The 26320-nt window shown below is 37.7% G+C and overlaps 2 protein-coding genes across 9 annotated transcripts in view; one reads left to right on the top strand and one right to left on the bottom strand.

Moving 5' to 3' along the window:
- The window catches only part of LOC121877761 (alpha-sarcoglycan-like), a 42973-nt gene extending 20919 nt beyond the window's left edge, over positions 1-22054 (bottom strand). Inside the window, exons 1-10 of one of the 8 annotated variants that reach the window (XM_042383637.1) lie at positions 21534-21629; positions 19438-19660; positions 17096-17226; positions 14893-15020; positions 14329-14407; positions 13048-13246; positions 10876-11050; positions 9277-9399; positions 5498-5613; positions 3393-3443 (exon numbers count right to left, since the gene is read on the bottom strand). In XM_042383637.1, the coding sequence (XP_042239571.1) occupies positions 3393-3443; positions 5498-5613; positions 9277-9399; positions 10876-11050; positions 13048-13246; positions 14329-14407; positions 14893-15020; positions 17096-17226; positions 19438-19493 (1058 nt within the window). In that variant the 5' untranslated portion in view covers positions 19494-19660; positions 21534-21629. Of the gene's footprint in view, positions 1-3392; positions 3444-5497; positions 5614-9276; positions 9400-10875; positions 11051-13047; positions 13247-14328; positions 14408-14892; positions 15021-17095; positions 17246-19437; positions 19661-21533; positions 21670-22010 lie in introns of those variants that run through there. The other 7 variants (XM_042383622.1, XM_042383630.1, XM_042383645.1 and 4 more) reach the window with 7 other exon arrangements.
- LOC121877809 (ER membrane protein complex subunit 7 homolog) lies at positions 22029-25910 on the top strand. The gene is made up of 3 exons (XM_042383689.1): positions 22029-22338; positions 23581-23743; positions 24365-25910. Exons 1-3 carry the CDS (start codon positions 22130-22132, stop codon positions 24683-24685), a joined length of 693 nt encoding a protein of 230 aa, XP_042239623.1. The 5' UTR covers positions 22029-22129; the 3' UTR covers positions 24686-25910.
- The last annotated feature ends 410 nt before the right edge of the window (positions 25911-26320 follow it).

Genomic DNA, 26320 nt, shown 5'->3' with positions numbered 1-26320 from the left:
GACTAGTGGTTGGTCTCTGTAGTAGCTAAGACTAGTGGTGGTCTCTGTTAGCATAAGACTAGTGGTGGTCTCTCTATATAGCACTCAAGTGGTGGTCTCTTTTACAATTATAAGACTAGGTGGGTGGCCCTCGTTACTATACACTTAGTGGTGGTTCCTGCACATAAGACTAGTGGTGGTCTCTGTTAACATAAGACTAGTGGTGGTCTCTGTTAACATAAGACTAGTGGTATCTTGTTAGTATATAAGACTAGTGTGGTCTCGTTAGCATAAGACTAGTGGTGGCCCCTGTTAAGAAGGAAGATCAGTGGTGGTCTCTGTTAGCATAAGACTAGTGGTGGTCTCTGTTAGCATAAGACTAGTGGTGGTCTCTCTGTTAACATAAGACTAGTGGAACCCTTGCCAGCATAAGACTAGTGGTGGTCTCTTGTTAGTATAAGACTAGTGGTGGTCTTGTTAGCATACGATTATGGGTATTCTTGTTAGTATAAGACTTGGTGGTGGTCTCTTGTTAGTGTAGTGATGGTTTGTCAGACCACAGCTTACATCGCGAGGAAAGCCAGACTTGACCCGACATTAGGGAGGTCAAAAGTATAGGGTATCTCTTGCGGCTGACCAGGGTTACAAATCAACTAGCTCCCCTCCCATGTGACATGTCACCACAACAGACATGTAAGAAGGCACCAGCCGACTCTCTTCCAATATACAATAACCTACTCTCTGAACAAAGGCCGGACCTGACCTCACATTAGCCAGGTCAAATGTAACCCTCGGAGCCCAACTCAAGGGGCCACAAATCAACCAGGGCCTCTCATGTCACACGGCCCCACCTGATGACTTCTCCAGAAAGTAAGTCTTACATCTCAGAAACTCCAGTCTGACCCGACATTAGGGAGGTCAAGTGTAGGGGAACTCTCACGGTTGCTCTCCCAATATACACACGGCCCCACCTGATGACTTTCCCAGATAGTTTCTGAAAAGTCCAGACCTGACCTCACATTGGCCAGGTCAAATGTAAGGAGACCCTTCGCCGCCCCCCCCCCCGACCAGCTGAACCTGACGGCTCGCATCCCAATATATAGGACGTCCTAGTCCTCCCTCAGTGAATTTGGCAGAGTGAGAGAGAAAGACACACAGGGATCGGAGGAGGAGGTCCACCACAGCCGAGTCCCGCTCACGGGAGGAGAGTCTTGCAGGACTTCCCTCCCCGACTTCCCTCCGGTGTCCCAGCTAAGCAGTCGCCCTCCCGACACCAGTGTCCCAGCTAAGCAGTCGCCCTCCCGACACCAGTGTCCCAGCTAAGCAGTCGCCCTCCCGACACCAGTGTTCCAGCTAAGCAGTCTCCCTGCTAGGCCTCCCCTAGGTCACGTGAGTGTTTGTCAGAGCTTTCCACGGGATGAGTTACTTATGTGGGAAGTGTATTCATTTCATGTTCGTGTCCGAGAATCAGTGTCTAGTAACGTAATAATGTCCTAGTAACTTTCAATAGAAGGTGTTATTAATGTATCCATGTCATGTTCGTAATTAATAAAGAGTTGTAATGAAGCAGTGTTTGAGAAGTCGCCTTTAAGAACGTAATAGATGTGTATTGACGTAGAAGATACGATAAGTGTACGATAAGTGTAAATAACTATCGCGGCCACGCTACCAAAGTCTTTCTCTCTTTTACTCTCTTACTAAATATTCTTCTTATATATATATTAATCATCTTTTTGTGAATATTTTGTAGCATTACATTAGTATAAGACTAGTGGTGGTCTCTGCTAGCAAAGACTAGTGGTCTCTGTTAGTATAAGACTGGTGGTGTCTCTGTTAACATAAGACTAGTGGTTGGTCTCTGTTAGTATAAGACTAGTGGTGGTCTCTGTTAGCATAAGACTAGTGGTGGGGTCTCTGCTAGCATAAGACTAGTGGTGGTCTCTGTTAGCATAAGACTTGGTGGTGGTCTCTGTTGGCATAAGACTAGTGGTGGTCTCTGTTAGCATAAGACTAGTGGTGGTCTCTGTTAACATAAGACTAGTGGTGGTCTCTGTTAGTATAAGACTAGTGGTGGTCTCTGTTAGTATAAGACTAGTGGTGGCCCTGTTAGAGTGGTGGTCTCTGTTAACATAAGACTAGTGGTGGTCTTGCAGCATAGACTAGTGGTGGTCTCTGTTAGTATAAGACTAGTGGTGGTCTCTGTTAACATAAGACTAGTGGTTGGTCTCTGTTAGTGATAAGACTAGTGGTGGTCTCTGCTAGCATAAGACTAGTGGTGGTCTCTGCTAGCATAAGACTAGTGGTGGTCTCTGTTAGCATAGATTGAGTGGTGGTCTCTGTTAACATAAGACTAGTGTGTACTCTGTTAGCATAAGACTAGTGGTGGTCTCTGTTAGCATAAGACTAGTGGTGGTCTCTGTTAGCATAAGACTAGTGGTGGTCTCTGTTAGCATAAGACTAGTGGTGGTCTCTGTTAACATAAGACTAGTGGTGGTCTCTGTTAGCATAAGACTAGTGGTGGTCTCTTTAGCATATGACTAGTGGTGTGCTCTGCTAGCATAAGACTAGTGGTGGTCTCTGTTAGCATAAGACTAGTGGTGGTCTCTGTTAGCATAAGACTAGTGGTGGTCTCTTTAGCATAAGACTAGTGGTTGTCTCTGTTAGTATAAGACTAGTGGTGGTCTCTGTTAGTATAAGACTAGTGGTGGTCTCTGTTAGCATAAGACTAGTGGTGGTCTCTGTTAGCATAAGACTAGTGGTGGTCTCTTAGCATTGTCCCCATATCATCCAGTAACAAGTGACTAAAGGTTGTGTTAGAACAAATCACTCAATCTGAGTTATGGGTAAGTGGCTAATGTTAATGAAATATTCTATTGCCTACAGTATTTTTTCTTTCCTTTTTTTTTTTGCAACTTGCTGTATCATTTTCAAACCACTACCCTCGACCGGGCAAAGATTAATATAAGGGGAAAAGTAAAATGGATGAAATTTACCAAAAAAATTAATAAATAAATTATACAAGATATAAAAAATACTGTATGTATATACAAAAATTATCCAAATTTAATAATTAAACAGTTCTTATAAATATTTTTGTTGCTCACTTAAAAAAAAATAGTGATTCAGAAACCAATATAACTGTACAGTATCATAAAATGCTCACCTAATATACAATGCAATAATAAACAACTGGAAATATTTATTAAAAATTAAGTGATGTTTAATGCTCAATCCACTTCAGCATGCTCATAATTGAAAGCACACAGACATACACACTTTTGTAAAATTGTCAAACTTTGGCAAACAAATTCATGTAAATTGGTGTCTCATCACCATTTTCCTTGTTAAAAATCAAATTAATATTAGTCCTACAATGTTACACTACAGCGCCATCACCCTTTTTTAATTCTTACCGCGGGAAATCATCAAAGAGTTCATCAAAAAAGTCACTGGACTGCTGATCCCTGAGTTTTTGTGGGAAAAAATATGATAAAATCTATGCTGCTTCCTTATGTTAAAATATTGCACAGCTATAACAAACTATTTTTAAATTTACCAATTACCAGTTGAGGAAACTACTGTACCTGTATACATATTGCCATGACTAACAAATTCGTAGAACTGATTAAAAGTTAAGCCTGTGAACAATAACTGACAAGCGAATTTGAACAAGAATTTAAAAATAGTTGCATTGTGCTTAGAAATTCACTGATTAAAACTGAAACCTGTATTAAGTCTTTGAGCCATCATAAATTTGTATATTTTACAAATCAAAATCTGAGACTACAGGTGGAGTGACATCAATGACCCTGGTAAACCAACTATCATTTTTACAATAGTAAACATACTATTAAGAGCATGATTCAAAGTACTAAATTAGTTCTATGCTTAAAAAAATCCCCTAACACAATGATTTGTGTTAGTTATAAACCACATTCTTCTACTTCCCGAGGGAGAAGCCTTGACAGACGAGTCTTCTGGCCATTGGTAAACTCGGATACAGCAGTAAGATATTGCCAACTTTGAGAAACCAGCAAAATTCCTAATTCCCCATTCCATAAATCTTCGAAAAAAAACTGGCCAGGTTTCATAAATTGAAAATTGAGCATGCTGAGTAAATGGTTTGTTCCTTTAATTTTAAAACAACCTGCTCTCAAACCCCTCTAAATGTCTCCAATGATGCCAAAGAAGGGCACTGTTGGTAAGAGAAAGCACCTCAGGTTCAGGCTGCTAATGAAAAGGGCCTCCATTATGTCTGAACACAACATAGGCTCATTTACTATCTATCTTATACTTAAGCCTGCAAATGGACTCCTACACGTTTCGCCTTATTTACTCAATGATCACCCTCTAGAAGTGGCCATGCCAAGGGAAGGAGGCCAGTGGCCTGTATAGGATCCCTCCATTGTTATTGATCACTTTGCCAATGGCTATTTTGAAGCCCAGTGCTGTTCATGACTTCACAGCTTGGGCTGGTAAAATTTTTAATGTCTACCACCCTCTGTGTGGTATTTGTTCTGCAAAATATCTTGGCTTTTAAGTTTGTCATCTCTTTAAAGATTTTTAATGTTTCTATGAGATCTGCCCTCTTGTGTCTTGTTTGAAGAGGTTAGTCCTAAGACCTTCAGTCTATTCAGTCTACTTGGATAATCAAGATGGTATAGTTCTGGAATCATCTTAGTCACTTTGTAGTGCACCTTTTCTGGAGGTAGTGTTTCCTTGTCTGTACATCCAGACTAGAATGTACAAGAAACTTACATTTCCCAATCTTTGTATTTGTAGGTACTGTATGCCTTATTATTCCAAAATCTCGGTTGGCCCTTTTCACTGCTGCTCCCAAGTTTTGCACTGCCTTCAGTGACTAAACTGTCACAGTATCCAGGAAAGTGTAACTAACAGAAAAGTTGTAATTAGGGTTGTTGTATCCTCCGTGCAGACTAAGATTTTGTCAAATTAAAAAGCATTTGCCAGTCTAATGACCATTTGAACAGCTAGTGCAAATCTCTTTGCATTGTTGCAACATCATGTCGACTTACTACCTTCCCAAATATCTTTGTGTCGTCTGCAAATTTGACAATGTTGCTCAATATATTTTCATCGATGTTATTTATGTAGATCACAAACAGGGTGGGTCTTTGTGGTACTCCACTGAGAACCTTTTTCCATTCTGAATGTACTCCATTTATGATCACTTTTTGTTGTCTGTCTTCAAGCTAGAGTTGTTAATCCACTTCAATATTTTGCCTGCGATGCCATGTACCTGGATCTTGGCTAGCCATACAGGAGGGATTTTGTAAAACACCTTAGAAAAATCCAGGTACAGTACAACACCTCCATTGGTAGACCTTGATCCATGTAGTCAGTTACCGTTTCAAGGAGAGTGAGTAAGTTTGCCTGTATGAATGTGCTTAATTACTGACGTAGGTTAAAATATATGTAGCTTCTGAAACATGCTTTCAGTTACATACAGTACCTAACAATATTCAGTTACAGTATACTCAATCCATCTAATACTTACATGTTGTTCCTATGGCAGCACATTGCCAAAGTAAGGAGTGCTAGTAAAACAAGCATCACCACGAGAGGAATGAGAATAGTATGGACCACATCAAAAGTGTATGAACGTTTCTCCACCTGCAAAAAGAAAACAAATTACCCTCTACATTATTCATTAATTAACTACAGCATGTATTTACCAGTAAACTGTATATTTATTCAAAAGGAGAATCCAAATTTCAAGACAAAATAAATGATTCAGTTTGCACTTTGTGAAGTATTTTTCTATAAGTAACCTAAATGCAGTATTTGAAGATAACAATAAAAACTATTACAAATAACTCCAACATACACTCCTCGCCATTGCGTTATGTGCGAGGTGGCCGACGGGAAGTGATCTTTGCTGAAGTGTCTCGCACCCCTCCATGCCAGCCAGCTGAGGCTGAGGCAGGCATTGTAAGTCTGGCAGCGAAGGGAGACTCGAGGACAAGTTAGCCAGCAATCAACACGTTAACCAGTTGCCACGTAATTTTGTGAACGAAGATTTATGAGTTTTACCCCCCCCCCCCGACATTGCTCCTATTTATTGCCACAACGCCCGTTGTTTCTTTGCTTTTTTTACCACAATGGGCAAGAGGAAAGATTTAACAAAAGAGCAGATAGCGTCAATTATTAGTCTGCATAAGGGCAAGAAACCTGTAAAGGAAATATCAAGAATTGTTGGTGTGAGTGAACGATCAGTTCAGATTTGGATTAAACGATACCAGTGCACAGCAGGCGGCCACGGAAGGCTAAAAAAAACTTCCCAACGCACGTTAACTGTTCTTAAGAGGCAACTTGATGCTAATACATGTCTGTCAGCATGGGAATTGAAAGAAGAAACTGTACTTCTTGGTGATGTTTCTGTAAGGACCGTTCACCGCCACATCCATGACAACCTGCAGTTTCGCACCCACCGAGCATGCATAAAGCCACTCCTCACCTTTGTCCAGAGGCAGCGTAGGGTTGCTTTTGCCAAGGCTAACGCTCAGTGGGATACGACCAAGTGGCAGCACGTGCTGTGGAGTGACAAGGCAACGTTTTCTTTTACTGGAAGTTGTACTTTTAATGTGAAGAGGTGCCCCGGGAGTGATTCACTTGACCCCAAGTTCACTTTTAGCACAGTTAAGCATACTCAGTCACTAATGGTGTGGGGCTGCTTCTCATACTTTGGAACTGGTGTTCTTGTTGTGCTACCTAGGAATGTGATGATGAACAAATTTAACTACTTGGAGCTGCTTTATGATTATTTGCCCGGGTCTTTTGAAAATTGCCGCGCTGATGTGTTTATGCAGGATGATACCCCATGTAACACAGCAAAATCTGTAATACAATGGCTTGTTGACTGTCAGGTAGACTTCATGAGTGATTGGCCAAGCAATTTGCCTGACTTTAACCCAACAGAAAATAAATGGAGTATTAGCAAGCTTTGTCTACAAGACAAGGACACAAATACCGTCCCCAAGCTGGAGGCAGCCATTCGTGAGGAATGGAATAATTAAGACCTACAAATAATCCACAACTTGGCCGAGTCAGTTCCTTCATGCCTGCAGGAGTGTATCAAGAGAAAAGGGAGGCCTATAGACTACCGGAAGTTTCTTAACTTCTCAGATTAACTTTTTATTAATATTTCATCTTGTTTATGTTCATCACGACCCCGCGCATAATACAATGACGAGGAGTGTATACCTTGATTGAGTACCTGTACAGGCATTCCTCAATTTATGAATGGTTCCTTTCCTGGAAAACTTTTTTGGAGTTGATTTTTTCATAGACCGGATCACATTTTCCCATATTCTCTCTTTATTGAGGCACTGTACAGTGTTTATGAAGAAAAGGTCCTAAACTCTGGTGTTAATGCTAGCCCACCACCCAGCTTGCCAAAAACAAACTCATGAGTATTGGAAAAAAAACTTTACAGTTAAAATGCTAATAGAGGGCACAACTGTGATTATCGCGAGTGCCTACTGGCCAGTATTCGGCTATAACGAGGCCTTCAACCATCTCCTCCTCTTGGGGAAGAGATGATTGTGCCAGGTTCTCCACATTTGAGGCTTGTGGTGAAGGGAGGTGGTTACAGGGGGGCAAAGAGGATAAAAGTAAAAGTATGCAAAAGGATATGATAATTTAGTGTAAGAAATTTATACTGTTTTAAGTTTCTGTGCTCATATTTCACCTTTCTGTCATTATTAGAGACAATTTAGGGCATAAAAAAGATGGAGGGTGTGGAGGAATGTTCTGGGTTGTATCTCAATTTATAGCATGGGTGTCTTTTGGAAATTGGAGTAATATCTGCTGAACATACATTCAGTTAACATAGGGGTTTTGAAGAATGAATCATGTATATTAACTGGGTGCTGATTGTATTGAAAATATGTAATGAAAGGCACCTGGTCATTAGAAAAAATTTATGTACAGTAGAATGTCGATATAACACGAAGTATGTTCCAAGAGAGGTCGCTTTAAACTGAATTTGCACTAAATAGAAGTGTTGTTTCAATGGAATAATTTATTTTGGTGCTTGAGAGAAACACAAAATAATCAAAAAGACTGAGTGTCTACCTGATATACCTAAGCCCATCTCCTAGAATAAACAAAATATTGTTATTTGTAGTATTATGTTAAAACAAACACTCATACATAAACACAGCTAAAATTAAGGGATGCAAAATGGTCTGTTTACTGGCTGGGAAGATTGGGGGGGGGCGTGAGGTGATATGTTGGCAGTTGATGCCAAGGTCTATTGCTTATTTATTTATCTGTCCTTAAGAGTGACTAAGTTTTTCTCTTATAAAATGTCACTGAACTGACCTGGGAGAATATAATTAACATTGATGAAATTTTTATAAGATAGTGATTAGTTTGAATATATACATGCTATAGTTTGCATTAGACATACAAATTTTAGTTTTAATTAATTTTATTACAAAAGGCTAATTTTTTTATCTCTTGTGCAAAATATATGTTGTTTACCCGGTATATTAAAATTATTCGCTATCTTGCAAGGATTCTAGCAATGCAAATTATATTCTCCTAACTTTAGTCTGTGATATTATATAAGATAAAAACTGTAAACCTATAACCACCCAACCCTGGCTGGGAGGATATGGTGGGGAGGGGTGACAGTGACACATTTGACAGTTGGGGCTGAAGGTCTAGTGAAGTATTTATTTGTTTATTTATGTCCTTTAGATTGAGTTTTTGTTTTCTGTTTATAAAATGTCACAGAAGTGACCAGAGTGAATATAGTTTACATTGCTGGAATTCTTATAAGATAGTGATTAATTTGAATATAATTAAGCTTTAGTTTGCACTAGACAAAAATTTTAGTAATCATTTACTACATTATTTTGGGTACATGTACAGTACAGCTTTGCCCTTAGGACAGTGTAGCGCGCCTAGAGAAACATTAGGTACGAATTTTAAAATGTGCTGCGCCAGATTGACTCACGCAAAATAGGAAAGATTCGCTTTAAATTAAAACATTGCCCTTAATTGTGGGTGTCGCTTTAAACCAATAAACTTATACCCGTGTATTGAATCACTTTAAATCGACAGTCTGCTGTACAGTACAAGTATTTAAAAAAATAAATAAATAAATAAAACAGTGAGAAAGAAAGACATAATATAATGCTGTAAAACATATTACTGTACAGTGGACAATGTGCTTAATGAGTGTACAGCATTCCAAGCCACCAAACAAAGAAAGTGGTTAGTGGCACCATGGGAAACTCAATCCAAACTAATAATAAAAAATCTCACCTGATCTCTCCTCTGTAAATAGACACGTCCTTCATTTTCTAGAGCAGATATCACAGGAGACTTGGGTCCCTCATCCTCCCCACTGGCATCTTCTCCAATCATCATATTCTTTTTGTTCTCGTACTAAAGTAGATAAAAAAAATCTCTTAATTCCTTATAGTAATGAGAATAAAACTTCATACATAACTTTACAATTGGAACTACAAAATAAAACTCTAGTAACTATTCCTAAACTGGATCCCCACTACCATTCAAACGAGCAGGCACTCCACATTTTGTCATTACAGGCAGCTACTCTACCATTTATGTAGCTTCCAGGAAACTGGTATTTTTCAAAGTGGCTACTTTTGAAATTTGCTGGGTTCGTAGTTTGCTAGCTGGGTGCTTTGTCTTGACTTTGGTGGTGCCACGCTGGGGCATACTAGCCACACATTAAAAGAACAAAAGAAAGTTTCTTTAGATAGGTGCATTAGTCTGGCTGAGTAATTAATTTGGGGAATGGAGCAAAAGAACTTCATTAATGAGCAGCATATGAGGTGCGCCGCATCATATGAATTATTTGCGGCAAAATTTGAATCCGAGAAAACCGCGTTTAAAGTTTTTCTCACTTAAAACATGCATAAGTAAATATGTGTGTGTGTGTGTGTGTGTGTGTGTGTGTGTGTGTGTGTAGACACACACACACAAAACACATACAAATAAATAATAATAGGAAAATACTCTCACAAATAATCAGAAACAAATTTATTACAAACGTGAGTCTATCCTCAAGTCCGTGCTTTATTAATAAAGTAATACAGCACGGACTTGAGGGTAGACTGTCACATTTATAATAAATTTGTTTCTGATTATTTGTGAGAGTATTTTCCTATTATTATTTATTTGTGTGTGTGTGTGTGTGTGTCTACACACACACACACACACACAAATATTTACAATACAGGTAAAGAAAATTACTGTCTCTTAAACAAATGGCTCCCTGCCCCAGCTGCGAAAAAGATGGCAACTTTAAAACTACCCACAGACATTCTTGAGTACATCTAGGGTGTCATCCGCGAATAATAAAGGACCGTGAAATAAAAGTCCGTGAACTTAGGGGGCTTCCTGTACCTGTAACACAACTTTCAACTGAGTTTGTGTTATCCAGAGAGATTAGAGAGCCAGCAACTGCCTAGCTCACACTACAGACAGGCAATGCCCCACAAAGGGTCACAGCTCAAGGTTGAAGAAGCCACAAGTCCAGAAAACTGTGAGGGCAAACTTTTTCGATGAGAGAATTGTGAACTCTTGGAACAACCTACCAAAGAGTGTTGTGATGGCACCGACTGTGAGCTCTTTCAAGACCAGACTTGACAAGCACTGGAGCAGGTTCAGATACATTCAGGAGCCAGTGCATACCCAGTACTTGCTAACAGTGCTTAAGAGAGATGTGACCGACCACCCAAGCAGCTAAGAAGTCAATCAGTGGTGAAGAGGATTAAAAAAAAAAAAAAAAGTAAAGAAGTGTGAGTGAAAGCAAAACTTGACATACATATATAAAATGTTAATCTCACTTAGACACACACTATGAATCATTAATTAATCGAAGCAAGCATTTACCAGCTTGAAACTGCACCAATCAACTGCAAAATTCTGTTGTCGGAAAAATCTCTCATAGGAAGTTTTCTTGAAGTATGCTGGACATGGCTGGTGGTGCCACAATGGCTCAACTTCCTTCTCTAATTCAAGTAAAGCAGCAGAGAAAGGCACTGAACTGCCATAGCTCACATACACTCTGTAAAGGAAAAGATTAACAATAAGTAAGGCAAAACCAAAGAAAGGATTGCACTGATATTTTAAAAAGTAAATTCTGCTTATACTGTACTGTACACCATCATCATTGTTGTACAGCCATTTTCCAAACTTGTGTGGGTTATAGAAACAGTTTATTTAGTCAGAAAAATACAGATACAGAGTCGATAATAATAACATTATTGACATGGCTAAGCCTACTGAGAGCCCGAGCTCACCATGTTACACAGACTCAGTCTCGCTAGACAGGTTCCTGTCATGTTTTACCATCATATATTCGTGGGAAAATAACTGTCGACACACAGATGCCAGCCACCCTGACGCCTCTCCCCCCTGCATCACAAAGCTCAAGCAAAAGAAGGCATCACCTATCAATCAAAATCAGGTTTCTGTGATGTGACGTCATGAGCCCGTGATTTTCCCACAATGCAGGCCCATATTGGCCCTGTCGGGCTGCTCCTGCAGCGCACTCTCTAGTACTCACTTCACACTCACTCACCCCTCAGAGCTACTCTCTGCTCTCATCTTCCCTCCTTCAACAGCCTGTGAGTGGACTCTTTTCTTTTTCTTATCATATTCGCCACCTATCAGCTTACTAGCCAGTCTCTGCCTAGCGTCTGCTACATTACAGCTAAGTGATCTTGTGTATTTTACCTCTATCATCTAAGTGACTTTTTCAGCCTTATGTGCTACTTTGATAATTGGGTGATACTTGTATATCATTATGTGACATGTGTTCTTGCCAGTGATTTGTTATCATTATGCCTCATTTAGTGTATTAAAGTTACCAGGTCCAAGACTATTAATTATATACTTTATAAGTGCCATTATATGGGACCACCACAGTACTCTTATTCTTTTGTCTATTTTGTCATTATTTACTCTTTTAAATACTTGTGCATTTGACTATACCTGTCATAGGAATGGCATTTTGTCATGACCCAGTCTATCCAGTTAATGCAATTTGCATACAGTAGGATCTCGGAGTATGTCACGCACCACCAACACATGGGGGTATAACTACAAGCTTGCCAAGTTATCATGCAGAACAAACATAAGGAAATACTTCTTCGAACAATAGGGTGATGACCTATGGAACAGTCTAGCAGTCCAAGCTGTGGAATCAAGAACAGTACTGGGCTTCAAAATATCCCGACAAAGTGACGAAGAACAATGGAGGGATCCTACATAGGACACTGGTCTCCTTCCCTCGGCATGGTCACCTTTAGGTAAGTAAGGTAGGTAAATAAACAGCTCCTTCCCTTCTCATAATCACCTTCTAGGTGACAATATTACACCAACATAGAGATAGACAGGCACAAGAGTGGCTGGCTGATCAGTTATTTGCTTATGTAAAGAAAGTACAGTACTGTACTACAAATTTAATACAACTCAATAACTCATCTGGCAATGTGTGGGATTTTTTCAGTAAAAGAGATTATTTTACGATAATGTTTTATTAACCTGGCACCAAATGAATCTAAATACAGTAATGTAAGATTTATGGTAAAATTGCCTACTGTCATTATAAAGGTGTCAAGATGTTGCACTCCATAAGCAGAAAGGAAGGGAGAGGAATTTTTGTTCCAGCCAGCCACTTCCCACTCGTTATTTTTCTTATTTTATAGTTTTATATTAGTATACTAATTGCTTTATTTATAAGTAACATTAAAGCAATGAAATGATATTTCCAAATTTTTAACGATTCTTAAGTAAATAAACACTGCAGCAACCGACTTATAATTATTATTGCAAAATATAAAAAAGACGTAGTATTAGAGGCACCCACGAATTTAAGAAAGTTAATTTAAATTTTGCAAATTATCACTACTCCACTGTATAGTATACAGTATACTCAAATATTTTTTCATCTACAAATAGTCAACCAAGTATTGTGTATGAAAACTTTGAGGATAACTAATACAGGTACTGTATATACATACTGTGGGCATAACCGACTTTAACACACTTGACACTTACCCTTCCTTCTCATCTGGGCTGGCAGGTAATCGATCACCACGTTGAGTAGCAGAAGCAAGGGATGTCACAATTAGGTCATCTGCACTCTCTTGCCACAGATCATTACTTATCACTTGATGCAATCGATCCCAACGTCTTCCTACCAACAGCTCCTCAACATTCATATTTTGTATCTTAAAGCGCACTTCATACGGCTTACCTGTGGATAATATTACTCTATCATACAAAAATACTGCACACCATTGATGCATAAAGGGTACTAATAGCAACTGTAATTCCCATACCAAAAATTTACAATTTAAAAATTAATGCCAAGAATGAAATCACATTTTATAACCATTTTATCAAGGTTCTACTCATCATAAATCAACAAAAGACAAATAGGAAATAGGTAAACCAAACAGATGTTATACAATTAAGCACGGGTGACTTCTATGGAGGCCTTTAAAAGACAACTTTTAACCTTTCCTTTTTTGGAAGTTTATGACCCTGAACAGATTACAGTGATAGAGAATTACAGGGTTTAGGAAGTATTAAACTTAAGGGTATATGAATGATAAAAGTGGAACTATCACTTTTTGTGATCTTTTATTGTAGTGCAGTACTATTTCTTTTTTCTCATGTCTTTGACTTTGTAGTGTTTCGAGCACTAGTGAATTCTTTGGAGGAACTGGTGCTTTTGAGAAACAAAAGACCAACTATTATTATTACAGCTGTATTATTATTATTATTATTATTATTATTATTATTATTATTATTATTAAGATAAACACAAAACTGAAGGTTTCAATATACAGTACTGTACAAGGTACTGTATAACAAAGACAAAGAGATTTATGAGATTCCTGCATTAGTATATCCATGGCAAAACCTGCCTTGTATATCATAACAAGTGGCACTTATTGGTTTTAGCATTTACCCACAAATCTTACCTCCACCTCCACACAAAAAAAATTATCTTCAATTGCAAATGACAACACAAGTGTTACACCAACTACCACTTTTACTTTACCAGAACAATCTTGATGACTTTATGAATTCACTGCCTAATTTGTCATTCAACAAACAAAAACCCAAATGGTAACACTGTGCTTGTTACAGTCATGACCCGACACGCCTGACCAATTCAGTTTAAAGTGATGCCAACTGCCAATATCATGAGTTAGCCTGGTGTGCAGCCTGTAGACTTCATGGCTAAAACTGTGTGTCTCACTGGACCAATTTAAATCACCGAATCTATATTTCAACATACTGAAAAAATTTTAAATAGAGAAAACTTACTGGCCTGGTCTAAAACTTCCATTTTAAAAACATGATGGGATGTCTCATAAGTGTGTTTGTCTCTGGCTATCACCTCTACCTGTTAAAATAAAATAATTATTACTAACTTGGTTATGTTATAAATAAAAAAAATTTTTAGCTCTATTATTTCATTTTTAATGATCAATATAAAGGCAAGTAATCAGAGCAATACAATACTGTACTGTATCCAGAAAAAAAGATCATAAGTGTTTTATGTAAATGAATGACAGCATTTACAGGTAAAAAAGTTAATTGATCTACAAAAATACTGCACTTCATGACTTCTTGGACTTAATCCTGCCCTAAGTAAAAGTACATTATAAACTACTGTACAGTATATCTGTATAACAAATATATTATAGGGTATGTGTGTGTGTGTCTGTATGTTCCTTATGCATTTCCACAGTTTTGAAGAACAACTGAAATTTGGTAGGGAAGTGTTGGTGGCTTAGTGGATGGGTCAGGCATTATCTCCTGTCCCACCATGAGGGACAACACAACAACATTTTAAAGTTATGAATTCTGATACTGTACTGCACATACCTGAAAATCATGAATGCCTTCAGGAGGGACTCCATACACAAAACCAGTGTGCACACCAGGAGAATATGTATAATGAAGCCAACTGGGAAGATCTGGCATGTTCAGCAGGCTAGGCCGGTATGTTACACCTGTGTGACCATTATATACTGTATACAGTAAGTGAAAAAATAATGACCATTCATAAAGACTCTAAATGGAATAACATCAGTCTGTGAGTAATACGGTAATTATAGTGTTTTCCTTAAAATATGATTGTCCTTAATTTTAATGGCTCGTGCAGGATTCCAGGCATAACCCAAAAGATTGATAATCAATTCATGAGACAGCTCCTATAAAATAGAGCAGATTTGTGAAAAATTCTTGGGCTTTGTGGTAAAGGCACCAAAATTGGCACAGGTCATGTTTAATATGTACTAAATGATTTCAGATATACGTATTGTACAGTACTGTAATTATATACTATATTTCTTATATTTCTAAGTCACATAGAGTACTAACATCCCACATCTTTTAGTTTCATTACATGAATCTGTGACAACATGCATAGCCATCTCGAAGGCCACAGCTGCAGTGACATGTGTTGTGTAGAGAAGATTATGCGGGTGTGTATGGGACCCACTTTCACTTGAGATAAAGTGGATCACACTTACAATATGCTTTCAATAAATTCAGAGTTCCAAATATTTCTGCATTATCTCAAGAACAGAGCATTTACTGTCAATCATGGCTAGCACATTTGAGTTTATTCTTCATGGTAAAGTGCTTTCTGCTCTTTGGGGCCTTACCCAAACATACTTGCTTCAGCATTATCCTCACATCTTCACTGAATAATAGCCACACGGAGACTGAGCAGTGCAGCTGTGTTGTTGTGATGTGGGAAGGGCTGGCGGGACCAAGCCACATCGCTCCACAACAATAACAATGACCCACAAAATATATATACAGTACTGTATATTTTTTAAATATTTAAATAATTTTTTCCAAGATTGGTGTTGTTATTCGGACACGACGTTACTCAGGTGGTCCAGCACTCAGGGATTTTACTGCACTGTAAACTATGATTATATTACAATTATACTATAAATATTAATTTTATGAAACAAGACTTAGTCTGTCAAAGTAAAATTTATATTAACTTAATAATTTGAGTGACAACGTGTAACACAGTGATATCATTTTATTGCCAGACTTTTTGTTGGAGAGAGCTGATGCCCCTGTCGAAATCCAGAGCTACCTACACCACCGTGATACAGGACAACTTAGTTATATCAACGTAATTATGACTCAAAACGGTCAAGAGCCTCAAGTGGACTTCATAACCCTTCATGTGGAATTTTAGCTAAGTATCTGACAGTTCTGTAGGGAAAGATTAATTATGTATGAGTGGGGTGGAGGGGAAAGTAAGCCTCCATTAACAAAATTTGATTTAATTCTATTTTCAATTTAACAGACAGTACTGAAATTCAATTCTAACACTCCATCTGATTTTGCAAAATATATACAGTACTGTACACTGTAATCGTGATGTCATAAATTATCCTTTACCATTTTGTCTCAATATATGCTGTCTTTGTCATATTGTCACAAATTTCATAAAATTTAATTTTATCACACAAATTATATTTTTGTTACACTCAATTTTTTTCAAAATTTAATTTGCCAATTTAGTTTAAGATAGGAATGAAGAGTTGAGCAAGTTCTGAAGCTGTGCATTTATTTTCTAATTCTTCTTTTAATCATTTTACCACTTATCAGCTTACTAGTGTTTGGGAGGTTGGTCTATCCAGTGTTAATACAGGAGTAAACCAGAGTCTGGGAAACCTGTGATGTTTGGTAGGTTCAAGCAGGACTAGAACTCTTGACATAGTAAGAGACATGTGCATTACCACTCTACCACCAACACCCCTAATGGAAAATTTTCAGTGCTGCCAATTTCCATAACTAATTTTGCAGGTTTCTTAAAATGCACACAAAAATTACTCTCAGAACTGAAGAACACCCTGGAATAGATTTGGATTCCAGTCCACCATATCTGAAGCCATATCCAGTAAGTTTATAAAAATATTATTCCATAATGTTTATTCACTGATCAAAATGGACAGAAAAATTCAATTACCTGTTCTATATTCACAATAAGAACTTAAATAACTAACTAACTCTCAAGGTACAGTATAGTACAGTACATGTTAATTATTAGTCTCACCTGCTGTTGGCAAGCTGAAATTTTGATGTGTGAGGGGCAGGATGAACAGCTGAGATGACAACACCTCACTACCCACACATATGTCTGGAGAGCCTAATAATAGGCACAACACTCCAAGCCACATCAGCATCCTGTGTTGGTAAGAAATTACTGTATTGTAAAGGTAAGGCAATCACCACTGCAATATACAAAGAAGACTGCAAAGTTTATAAATACATATGTACAGTACAGGAGATTAGACAGCTGGAACTTCATGTAAGGCTACATGTGTGATAACACTAGATAACCAGGAGGTGGGAAACAGTTATTGGACCGTTCTTATATACTGTAGTACAGCTAAATCGCCTAAAACTGATATTCCAAAAACTAGTTCCACCCAAAAACCAGGCTATTAACCCCTAGGCCCAGGGTGACGTTCCAGAGCATCCTCCTAGCACGCCCCGGGTGACATTCCAGAACGTCCGCCTATTTTCCCGTTTTTTTTTTTTATTGGAAAAGTTGCTTTTTTTGTTCAATCCAAAATGTGATGCCTAGCTTATACCTAGGTATGTTAATGTCTAGCAATAACTCACCAGGCCAACATACAGGCAATTAAAACATCTAATAATTACTTAATAAATAATATTAGGACACGTCGTTAACTGGCGTTTACTTGCAATTCTCAAAATCCCCTCCCTCACCCCCCATCACACACACTGCCACCTTCATCTTCTTGCCTGGTGAATCAGCTGTAAAGACACACAAAGGCAGCTCCGCGAATTTGTGTTGTAATAACTGAAATACTAAGTGCCACGAGGATTTTATATACGGTATTTATACATCTTAGCACAGTGAGGAAATCGAGTGACTTTTATTCTGTTTGTCTCTCAAATATTGTGTTTGAGACAATTTCTTATACGACCTCTGGTCAGCATCATGGCAACCACAGCGCGTCTTCTATTATAAAGTCGCTAGATCGTTAGTGACAAATATCCTCTGCTTTCAAGTCACTCAGCGAATGACGTTGTGCGGCACTACTCAGTCGAGTGTCCTTACCTGGAGCTGGCGGACGCTGGCCCCCACAAGGGGTCACAGCTCAAGGTTGAAGAGGCAGCAGGTCCAGAAAACTGTGAGGGCAAACTTTTTCGTAGTGAGAGTTGTGAACTCTTGGAACAATCTGCCAGAAAGTGTTGTGACGGCACATGAGTGAGAGCTCTATCAAGGCCAGACTTTACCAACACTGGAGCAGGTTCAAGTACATTCAGGAGACAGTGTATGCCCAGTACTTGCCAACAGTGCGTAACAGAGACGTGATCAATTGCCCAAACGGCTAACGAGCCAATCAGTCGTGAAGAGAATAAAAGTAAAAGTAATACAGTACAGTATTTGATCCTTGGCCTGCTCACATCATGTATTCCAAGTAACAGTTAAATCTGAAGGACAACATCATGTGACAATGGCGAAATGTTCCAACTTGGCCACCATACCTTCCTTGTTAGTTATGATAAGATCCAGCAGTTTTGGGGTTTGTTCCCCTCTACAGTGAGTCAGATCTTTAATATGTTGGAATGGAAAATTGTCTCTTAAGAGTTACTACAAAAAGAGTTAAAGGGTTTTTAAGGTAATTTTGTTTCTCCAGTTGATGTCGCCATAATTGTACGGTAGTCTTCCATGATAAGGTGGCGGCTAGAGATGATGATGATGATAATAATAATAATAATAATAATAATAATAATAATAATAATAATAATAATAATAATAATAATAATAATAATAATAATAATAATAATAATAATAATAATAAACGGTTTATTAATTGAGTTGCAGCCGGTGGCTGAAAATATGAGCACTGTTGTGTTGTCTATTAAGGATCTTAAATTCCTTTAATTTAGTAAACGGCTATTTGGGATTCTATAAATACACCCAACAATGAGGCAAGGCTCGTTAGTTTAATTTTGCACCAATTTGATTCTTCAAAAACATCTTCCGCTCCACCCTCACCTAGCTGGCTCTAATGTCCCATTATAAATAACCACACCCCTCTTACAGGTTGCCCTAGATAAGTTCATAAATGAATTATAGTGTTATATATTACACTTAATCTTCTGGGTCAATTTTCTTACTATTTCAGGTTGATGGGTTTTAAGTAGGGTTTCAAACTCCACTCTCTTTTTGAGGAAGTATCAGTGTTTGTGTACATGACTTTCAAACTGGGAATAATCCTCAGTAATGGCTCTAAACTTGATGGTGGGTCTGGCCTCCTTTCTGTCTCAGCAGCTGCCTCATTTATTCTATTCATCGTACAGGTACTGTGTGCGGTGTGGTCAGATATATAATTATTTATACAGTATGTTGTACACTACCTCCTGAGTGTGAGGTCGAGGGGCTGGGGATGATTTGCTGTTCCCCCCTTGTCCATTCTTCTTGCTCTGTGTTGGTGAACTTAACCCACTACTTTCTCTTTGTTTATACTTAGTGTAAATCACCGGAGTCCATCCCTGTTTTTTATCGAATCCTCTCTTCTGCTTAAGGCTCACCAGGAGTTCCTTGTGTTGTTTCCCCTGCATTACTGTGTAGTCTGGACTTCTGAAAGTATTCTTAAAGGTTATATTCTATGCAAAGATTTTGTCTGTCAAATGATATCACACATTTTTCCTAGTTTTTACTGCAATTCTGAGAGGGCAGGGCTAATTCTCCTACTTTTCCCTAGCCTACTCAACTCTGTAAGGGGCAGCTGACAAATTCAGAACTTCTATACAAATATTTTGCAATTTCATTTTGTCATGTGCTTTCCTAGTTTCAGCTTCATCTAGCTAACTCTCAGGGACTCCGTACATGATTATATTGTCCCAATGCTCGAGACGATTCTAGAGCTCTTTCTCTCCCATTCAGTACTGGTTGTAATCTTTTTCAACATTTCTGCAGAGGCCCTTGATGCTGCATGACCTTTTTTGATCTTACATCCCTCTCAGCAACCTTTTGTGTCCTTTCCACAACCTGAACACAGTTTCTTTCTTATAAGACTTACTAGCTTAGTTGCCTGATTTACCTTTTTCTCACAATGGTCAGAAAACTTCAATTTATCAACATACATTCCCAGGTGTGTATGTTAGCATGTATACAGATTATACAGGAATATAATTCAGTTTGTACAATATACCTGTATAACAGCACATGTATAAAGACTATACAGCAGTGGTCCCCAATCTGTTGTATTGGCACCCGCGGAACCATATTATGGAACCCGTAAGGGTTTATTAGAAATTTTTAAAATATTCGGGATTCTTCGTAAGTGAAAATAATGAAAATATCTAATAACTTGATACGACTTTGTCGTTTGTCCCGAATCTGTCGTGTACAGGACGTGGGTATTTACCCCAGATTAGACCCAGAGAAAGGGAACCAGCCAGAAAGAGTAAATGTAAAAAGTATGAAACTGGTAACAGTTACATTTATGTAAAGCTGCAAATAACTGTATATGTGAGGGGTTTTTTCTTGAATGTAGATCCAAAGTTTTGGCACCCTCCACTATATTTACAATGTGGCCCAGAGCCTACAAAAGGTTGGGGACCACTTCTTTACAGTGTACATAGACTGTGGAGGGATACAGTTTCCTATGTACAGTCGGAAACCATGATCTCTAGCCCACCTGGGTCGGTGCTGGAGGTTAGTACAGCGTCCTTTCTGGACGGGAGCCCACTCTAACTATAACGAGGACTGTGTGTTCGTGTGTGTGTTGCCTCGTGATAGTTAGAGTGGGCCCCTGCCCAGAAAAGACGCTGTACTAACCTCCAGCACCGACCAAGGTGGGCTAGAGATTATGGTTTCCGACTGTACCTAGACTGTGCAAGTATAGAACAATGATAAACAGAAAGACAATTAGACCAAGGACAGCTAACAAAACCACCAGATACTAATTTCCAGTAGTCCCTTGCTTAGGCATAGGCTTGCTTACTAACCAGTAATAGTACCCTTACACGAACTAACAGTGGTTTGATTAAGTTAAGATGACAGCTAAACATTGAAAACACCATTTCTTGTCTGATCAGCAAAATTAAGCAACTTTGGGTCTGGTTAGTACAATACTTGGATGGGTGACCACCTAAGATCAAATGGTATTGACATACGATCTACTGGAAATAAGCATCTCATGACTTGTCACCTATCCTTGGTCATAATACCTAATATCAATTTTTATTATTAAGGTTAGTTGTTTTGATTAAATCCACAATATACTATGGACCCAAGCCATAAATCATTTTAAGTACCATGAGATAACTGTATTCATATACTGTATGTTGACAAATTAAACGTTCAAAAGGAAGTTAGTGACTTCCAAACACATTAATGACGCTAAATTAGACAAATCCAATATAACTAATAACTTTACAAAATTTTCAGATAAAAGCTTATAAGCATTAGTAATTTCTACGCTTCATAAGAACATGTGTCGACAAACCTTCCTCTATCAAACTAAACATTCACTCCAAATTACAAATGTCCTGCTTTAGTTAGCTCAGGTCAGACAGGTGGAGGTGCCCCAAGCGGCACCCTCGTCTAGTATACAGGACACGCCATGAACCTTAAAGTTATAGGATATTTATCGGTCATGCTGACTACTTAAAAATATATATATACAAATATTTATCTTATAATTATTGTTTTTTTTTATTATAACTTGATCATAAATATACCACATTCTCTACAATAGACAGTGCTTATCAATTATGAGTAAAAAAAAAATCTCAAATTTCCGAGGGCCATCTCTGGTCGAGTCTATCCTAAAGCAGACGACAAAGACAAATCGCTAATATTCATGAGCATTGAACCATTCATTGTTAAAATATTTATTCAAAGATGCATATTTCCTATTTTATTTTATTTTTATTGATTGTAACCTTCCATATTTATAGTAATTTTGGTGTATCCACTTTACTGGGTGGGACTGCTGGCTGACGCTCCTCCGCAGACGACGACCATCGGAGTGTTGTCAACAAGCTGATGTCACTGGCGGATGTCCTGTGATTGTCGTGACGTGACCAAGTTTCCCAAATTATGAATCGAAAATTATTACCGATACTGTTAACAGGGTTGTGTGCCCTTGTACCTGTGTACGGTGATGGCGAAGATGAGCCGAGTGTTGGGGTAGAACGGTACAGGATTGAAGGCAGAGTTGTGAGACCAGATTCCTCCATCGTCAGTCCGGCTGAGTGGTTTGCTAACACTAAAATTTTCACCAACAGTGGACATTACGGGTTTCTCAGGTAAGGGTGAAGATTCGTTGGTAATTATTTGGATCATGACCGTCCACTGATTTTCATTGAAAATAGGTTTACAAATACTAATTTTTGTTTTTATTAGGGGATACAATGTTATGTTGAAAAAAAATTCGCTGAAATCATAACCTAAGAAAACCTGACCTAACCTATATCTAGAAAGCTAAGCATTTTCATAAGAAAATGAATAGAACAGAGTAATATGTACAAAACTGTAAAAACACCTTCATAATTACTGAAACACTGACGTTCACAGTACGTTGTTAACATCTGCCGCATCACAGCTGAAGAAGCGACTAAGATGCTATCTTAATTCGCCTATATCTCGAAAACTAAGCATTTGCCCAAGAAAATGAATAGAAATTAAATTAATCAGCTTACAAAACCCTGTCGGTATTGTTTGTCATGTAGTGAATTTTGGTATTTTAAGTTTTGAAATCTGTAGTTTAGGCAGTCCTGAGATACTTTTCTTCTATTGCATTTCTTCCGCTCATGATTATTTTCCGAGAAAATCAAATAAATTGTAAGATTTATTTTTTATTTTTGAAGTTCATGTTGTTACCACCGTCTAGAAGAGCTCGTTGTTTTTTTTTTTTTTTTTTGGGGGGGGTGGGGGGTTACCTTTGCTACATTACACATGGAAGTTACTTGCATACAGTGTAACAGCCTTGTACAGTAATTACCGAGATGAAAAAAGGCTTTGGTTCTGTCCGAGAATAATTGTTATTCCCAAGTCTATGGTAACCATACAGGTAGTTAGGTTAGGGAAGATTCTGATCTTCATTTCTATCACAAATTACAAGTTTTTGTGATTTTCCCCCATCCGAAACCCCTGGTTTCCACTGGGGGTCCCCCATTATCAATGGATAAGGAAGCGGTAGCTAAAAGGCTAGTGATTTGCGGTAGAAATGAAAGTCAGAATCGTTAAAAAAAAAAAAATTGGAAAAACATAATTTCAACTTCCAAGAAGAACTTCGAGAAAATAAGAAAAAAAAATTTCCAACAATTTATTGTGATTTTCTCCCAAATTCACATTGTAGATGGGTAGTATCCATTTTGAATAATCCAGGACATGAATTGAAACTCATAAAAAAGTGATTCAACATAGAACTAACCGTCCTGCCAGTGGACATCAACATTTAATTTTATATACAATTGTCTGTTTTACAATGGGTTTGATATATTACAATTGTTTGGTTTTTTCCCCTGATGTGATTTTTGTCATTGCAGAGAAGATGGTTCATTTGTGATTAACAATGTTCCATCAGGATCCTATGTTGTTCAGGTCATGAACCCCACCTTTATTTATGAACCTCTGCGAGTGGATATTAACTCTAAAGGGAAAATAAGAGCCCGAGCTGTCAACCACATCCAACCATCAAATGTTGTACAGGTGAGACTGTATGATATGCTTTACATTGTCCCCCATATTTTGTTTTCTTTACAGACTTAGCATGAATGGATAATCACACCATTTTACTCTCCATAGATATTTTGCTAGTGTGATAAAGTGGAGTGAATTGGGTTTGCTTTTTGTACTGTCTGAATTACAGTACCCACTAAGTTGCTTCAAAAACTTCTCAACAAAATGTTCAAATTCACCAACCATCAGACACTTTGGGTAATGCCCCAAAATTGTCGAATTAGAGTATAATTACCAGAGTACACCCAGTTCACTGAACTATAAATGGACACCAATTTTACATTTAGGAAAGTAGAGGTAATAGAGTGGATTGTCAGCCATACAGTACTTGTTTACCAAAGGCTTAGTGTAGTCTGCTATATCCACATTACTTCAAATAAGGTGTCAGGCCTGTGGGACCCACTTTTCCTGTAATAGTGTCTTGTATTTATTAAATACATAATAATTAAAGTTTTTTTTATTCAGAGGTGAATTACTCTAGTACCCCAAAAGAGTAATTAAGAAAAAATATTAATTCAGTTTCTATCCCTTTTATTTTTTTTAGTCACCTTGTAATTTTATTTACTAATACAACATTTACTTACATGACAGATGCCCCATCCTCTTCGTATGAAGTCCATTGGACCATATCGGTATTTTCTGCAACGAGAGCAATGGCGCTTGACTGATACCCTTATGAACCCAATGGTACTGATGACTGTGCTACCATTGGCACTTATGATGATCCTGCCCAGGCTGAATGACCCAGAAACACGTAAAGAAATGGAACAAATTCAGATGCCCAAGATGGACACTCCAGAACTCTCTGAAATAATGACCTCAATCTTTGGAAGTGGTAGTTCCAACACACAGTGTCAGGGAAACCAGCCTAAAATGAGATCTCGTCCAAACAAACGCAAGGATAAATCATAGTAAGAATAGCAGCAGGTCCTTTTGCAAAGAAGGTTGAACAGAATAAAGTGATGGGAAAACACAAACAGTTCATCTGCATCATGGATTTATATTATTATATTACATTTGAAGGGTAGAAATACACTGTAACAGTTAATTTAGAGAAGTACTACAGGTTCCAGTAAATACTTTTATTTTAATGTACATTGCATTAATAAGATGACTAAGTACTCTTTCTTATTGGTAATTGTGATGTATTCAAGAAACCAGTCTTATTTTTTAAATTTAAAAGTTTGGTGTAGTTATTAATGTTAGACTCAAGGATCCAAGAAATCTGTTGGCAATCTTTTTAGACATAATTTAGATTTTATTTTCAGGGTGTTATTTTGGTGTTTTAATATTTGTTAAATTCAAGAAGTATATTTTGTGGGCAAGCATTTGAAGTTTAGTAAGCCTTTTTTTTTGTAAGAGTTTACAAAAATAATTTCTAGATGAAGAAAATTTAATCTCATTTAGGTTGACAGAGCTTTGTCAAGTGCTGTAAGTGTTCTACTAAACCTTATAGAGTACTTGTCTAGTAGGATAATTATTGAATAATTTTCATGTGTTAGAGTATGTAAAAGTATAGTGGATCATTAAAACAACACATAAACAAAAGGATTATTTTGTGAATTCTATAATGAGCCAAAAAGAAGTTTCATTAAATACAATATTCTGACAAATATTGTACAGATATACTGTATACAGAAGAATGAACAATTCATTACAACATACAGTATCTGGTCAGATTTAAAGACAACCAGTACCCAAAGTTATAAAACTTAAAAAAATAATTAACTCGAGCTGTGGTTGTCAAAAAAATAAATAAAAATTAATACAATACAGTATGGGATTCCACCCACAGAACACACATTTGACATCTGCAATTCTGGTAGCCTGTATGTCTTAAGACAAAGTACCACAACATTGATTTTGTTTACCATTTGACTTCTACTCGATGAGTAATGCATTCAGAAGGCACTGTAGATCAGCCCAAAATCACCCATATGGTACCATGGGGCAATGTTTAATTTGACTGCCATTTTGGATGTCATATTTGTAAATAAGCTGTTGTTAATCATCATAGGAAATAAGAACTATTGATATACTGTACATTTAATATTTTTTTTTGTCCAAGTTGAAATGCTTTGGAATTATGTTATTGTAAACTTCAAATTAGCACCATACAATACAGACTAGTCCATTACCTTGTTTTTAATTCCTTCATTAAACAAAAATTCACTTAAGTTTGGAAGATAAGAAATGATACTGATTTTTTAAAGACAATGCTGTGCACAGACCAAACTTTTAGAACTGTGAATATAGAGATCTGCTGTAATCTAATATGTACAGTCGGCCACAGGAATAAGTATACACAATGTAGCTGTAAGGTCCGAAAATGGTCTGGTAACGTTGAAACTGCGCATCCAGATGCATGGTGAAACTCAGCTCCCCCACCTGTTATCTCTAACTATTTTCTGTTTCCCCTTTATTCTTCTATTTACTCCTCTTCCTTCCTTTATTAATCCAAATATCAGTAAAAAAAAAAGTAGGGTAAGAGAAAAAAAAAAGGGGGAGGAGGAGGGAGCTGTACGATAACTGCAATCCCATTCGGCA

Source organism: Homarus americanus, unplaced genomic scaffold, assembly GCF_018991925.1.
Source record: "Homarus americanus isolate GMGI-L3 unplaced genomic scaffold, GMGI_Hamer_2.0 scaffold33468, whole genome shotgun sequence".
In the NCBI taxonomy this organism is placed as follows: Eukaryota; Metazoa; Arthropoda; class Malacostraca; order Decapoda; family Nephropidae; genus Homarus; species Homarus americanus.
The sequence above is the reverse complement of the archived record's forward strand: the minus strand, read 5'-3'. Positions and strand labels throughout refer to the sequence as shown.

What these genes read in the sequence shown, in the direction of transcription:
- LOC121877809 (XM_042383689.1), top strand. Translation starts at nt 22,130, where the DNA reads ATGAATCGAAAATTATTACCGATACTGTTAACAGGGTTGTGTGCCCTT. An exon ending in GGACATTACGGGTTTCTCAG is followed by an intron (nt 22,339 to 23,580) that starts GTAAGGGTGAAG and finishes TTGTCATTGCAG; the next exon opens with AGAAGATGGTTCATTTGTGA. An exon ending in AACCATCAAATGTTGTACAG is followed by an intron (nt 23,744 to 24,364) that starts GTGAGACTGTAT and finishes CTTACATGACAG; the next exon opens with ATGCCCCATCCTCTTCGTAT.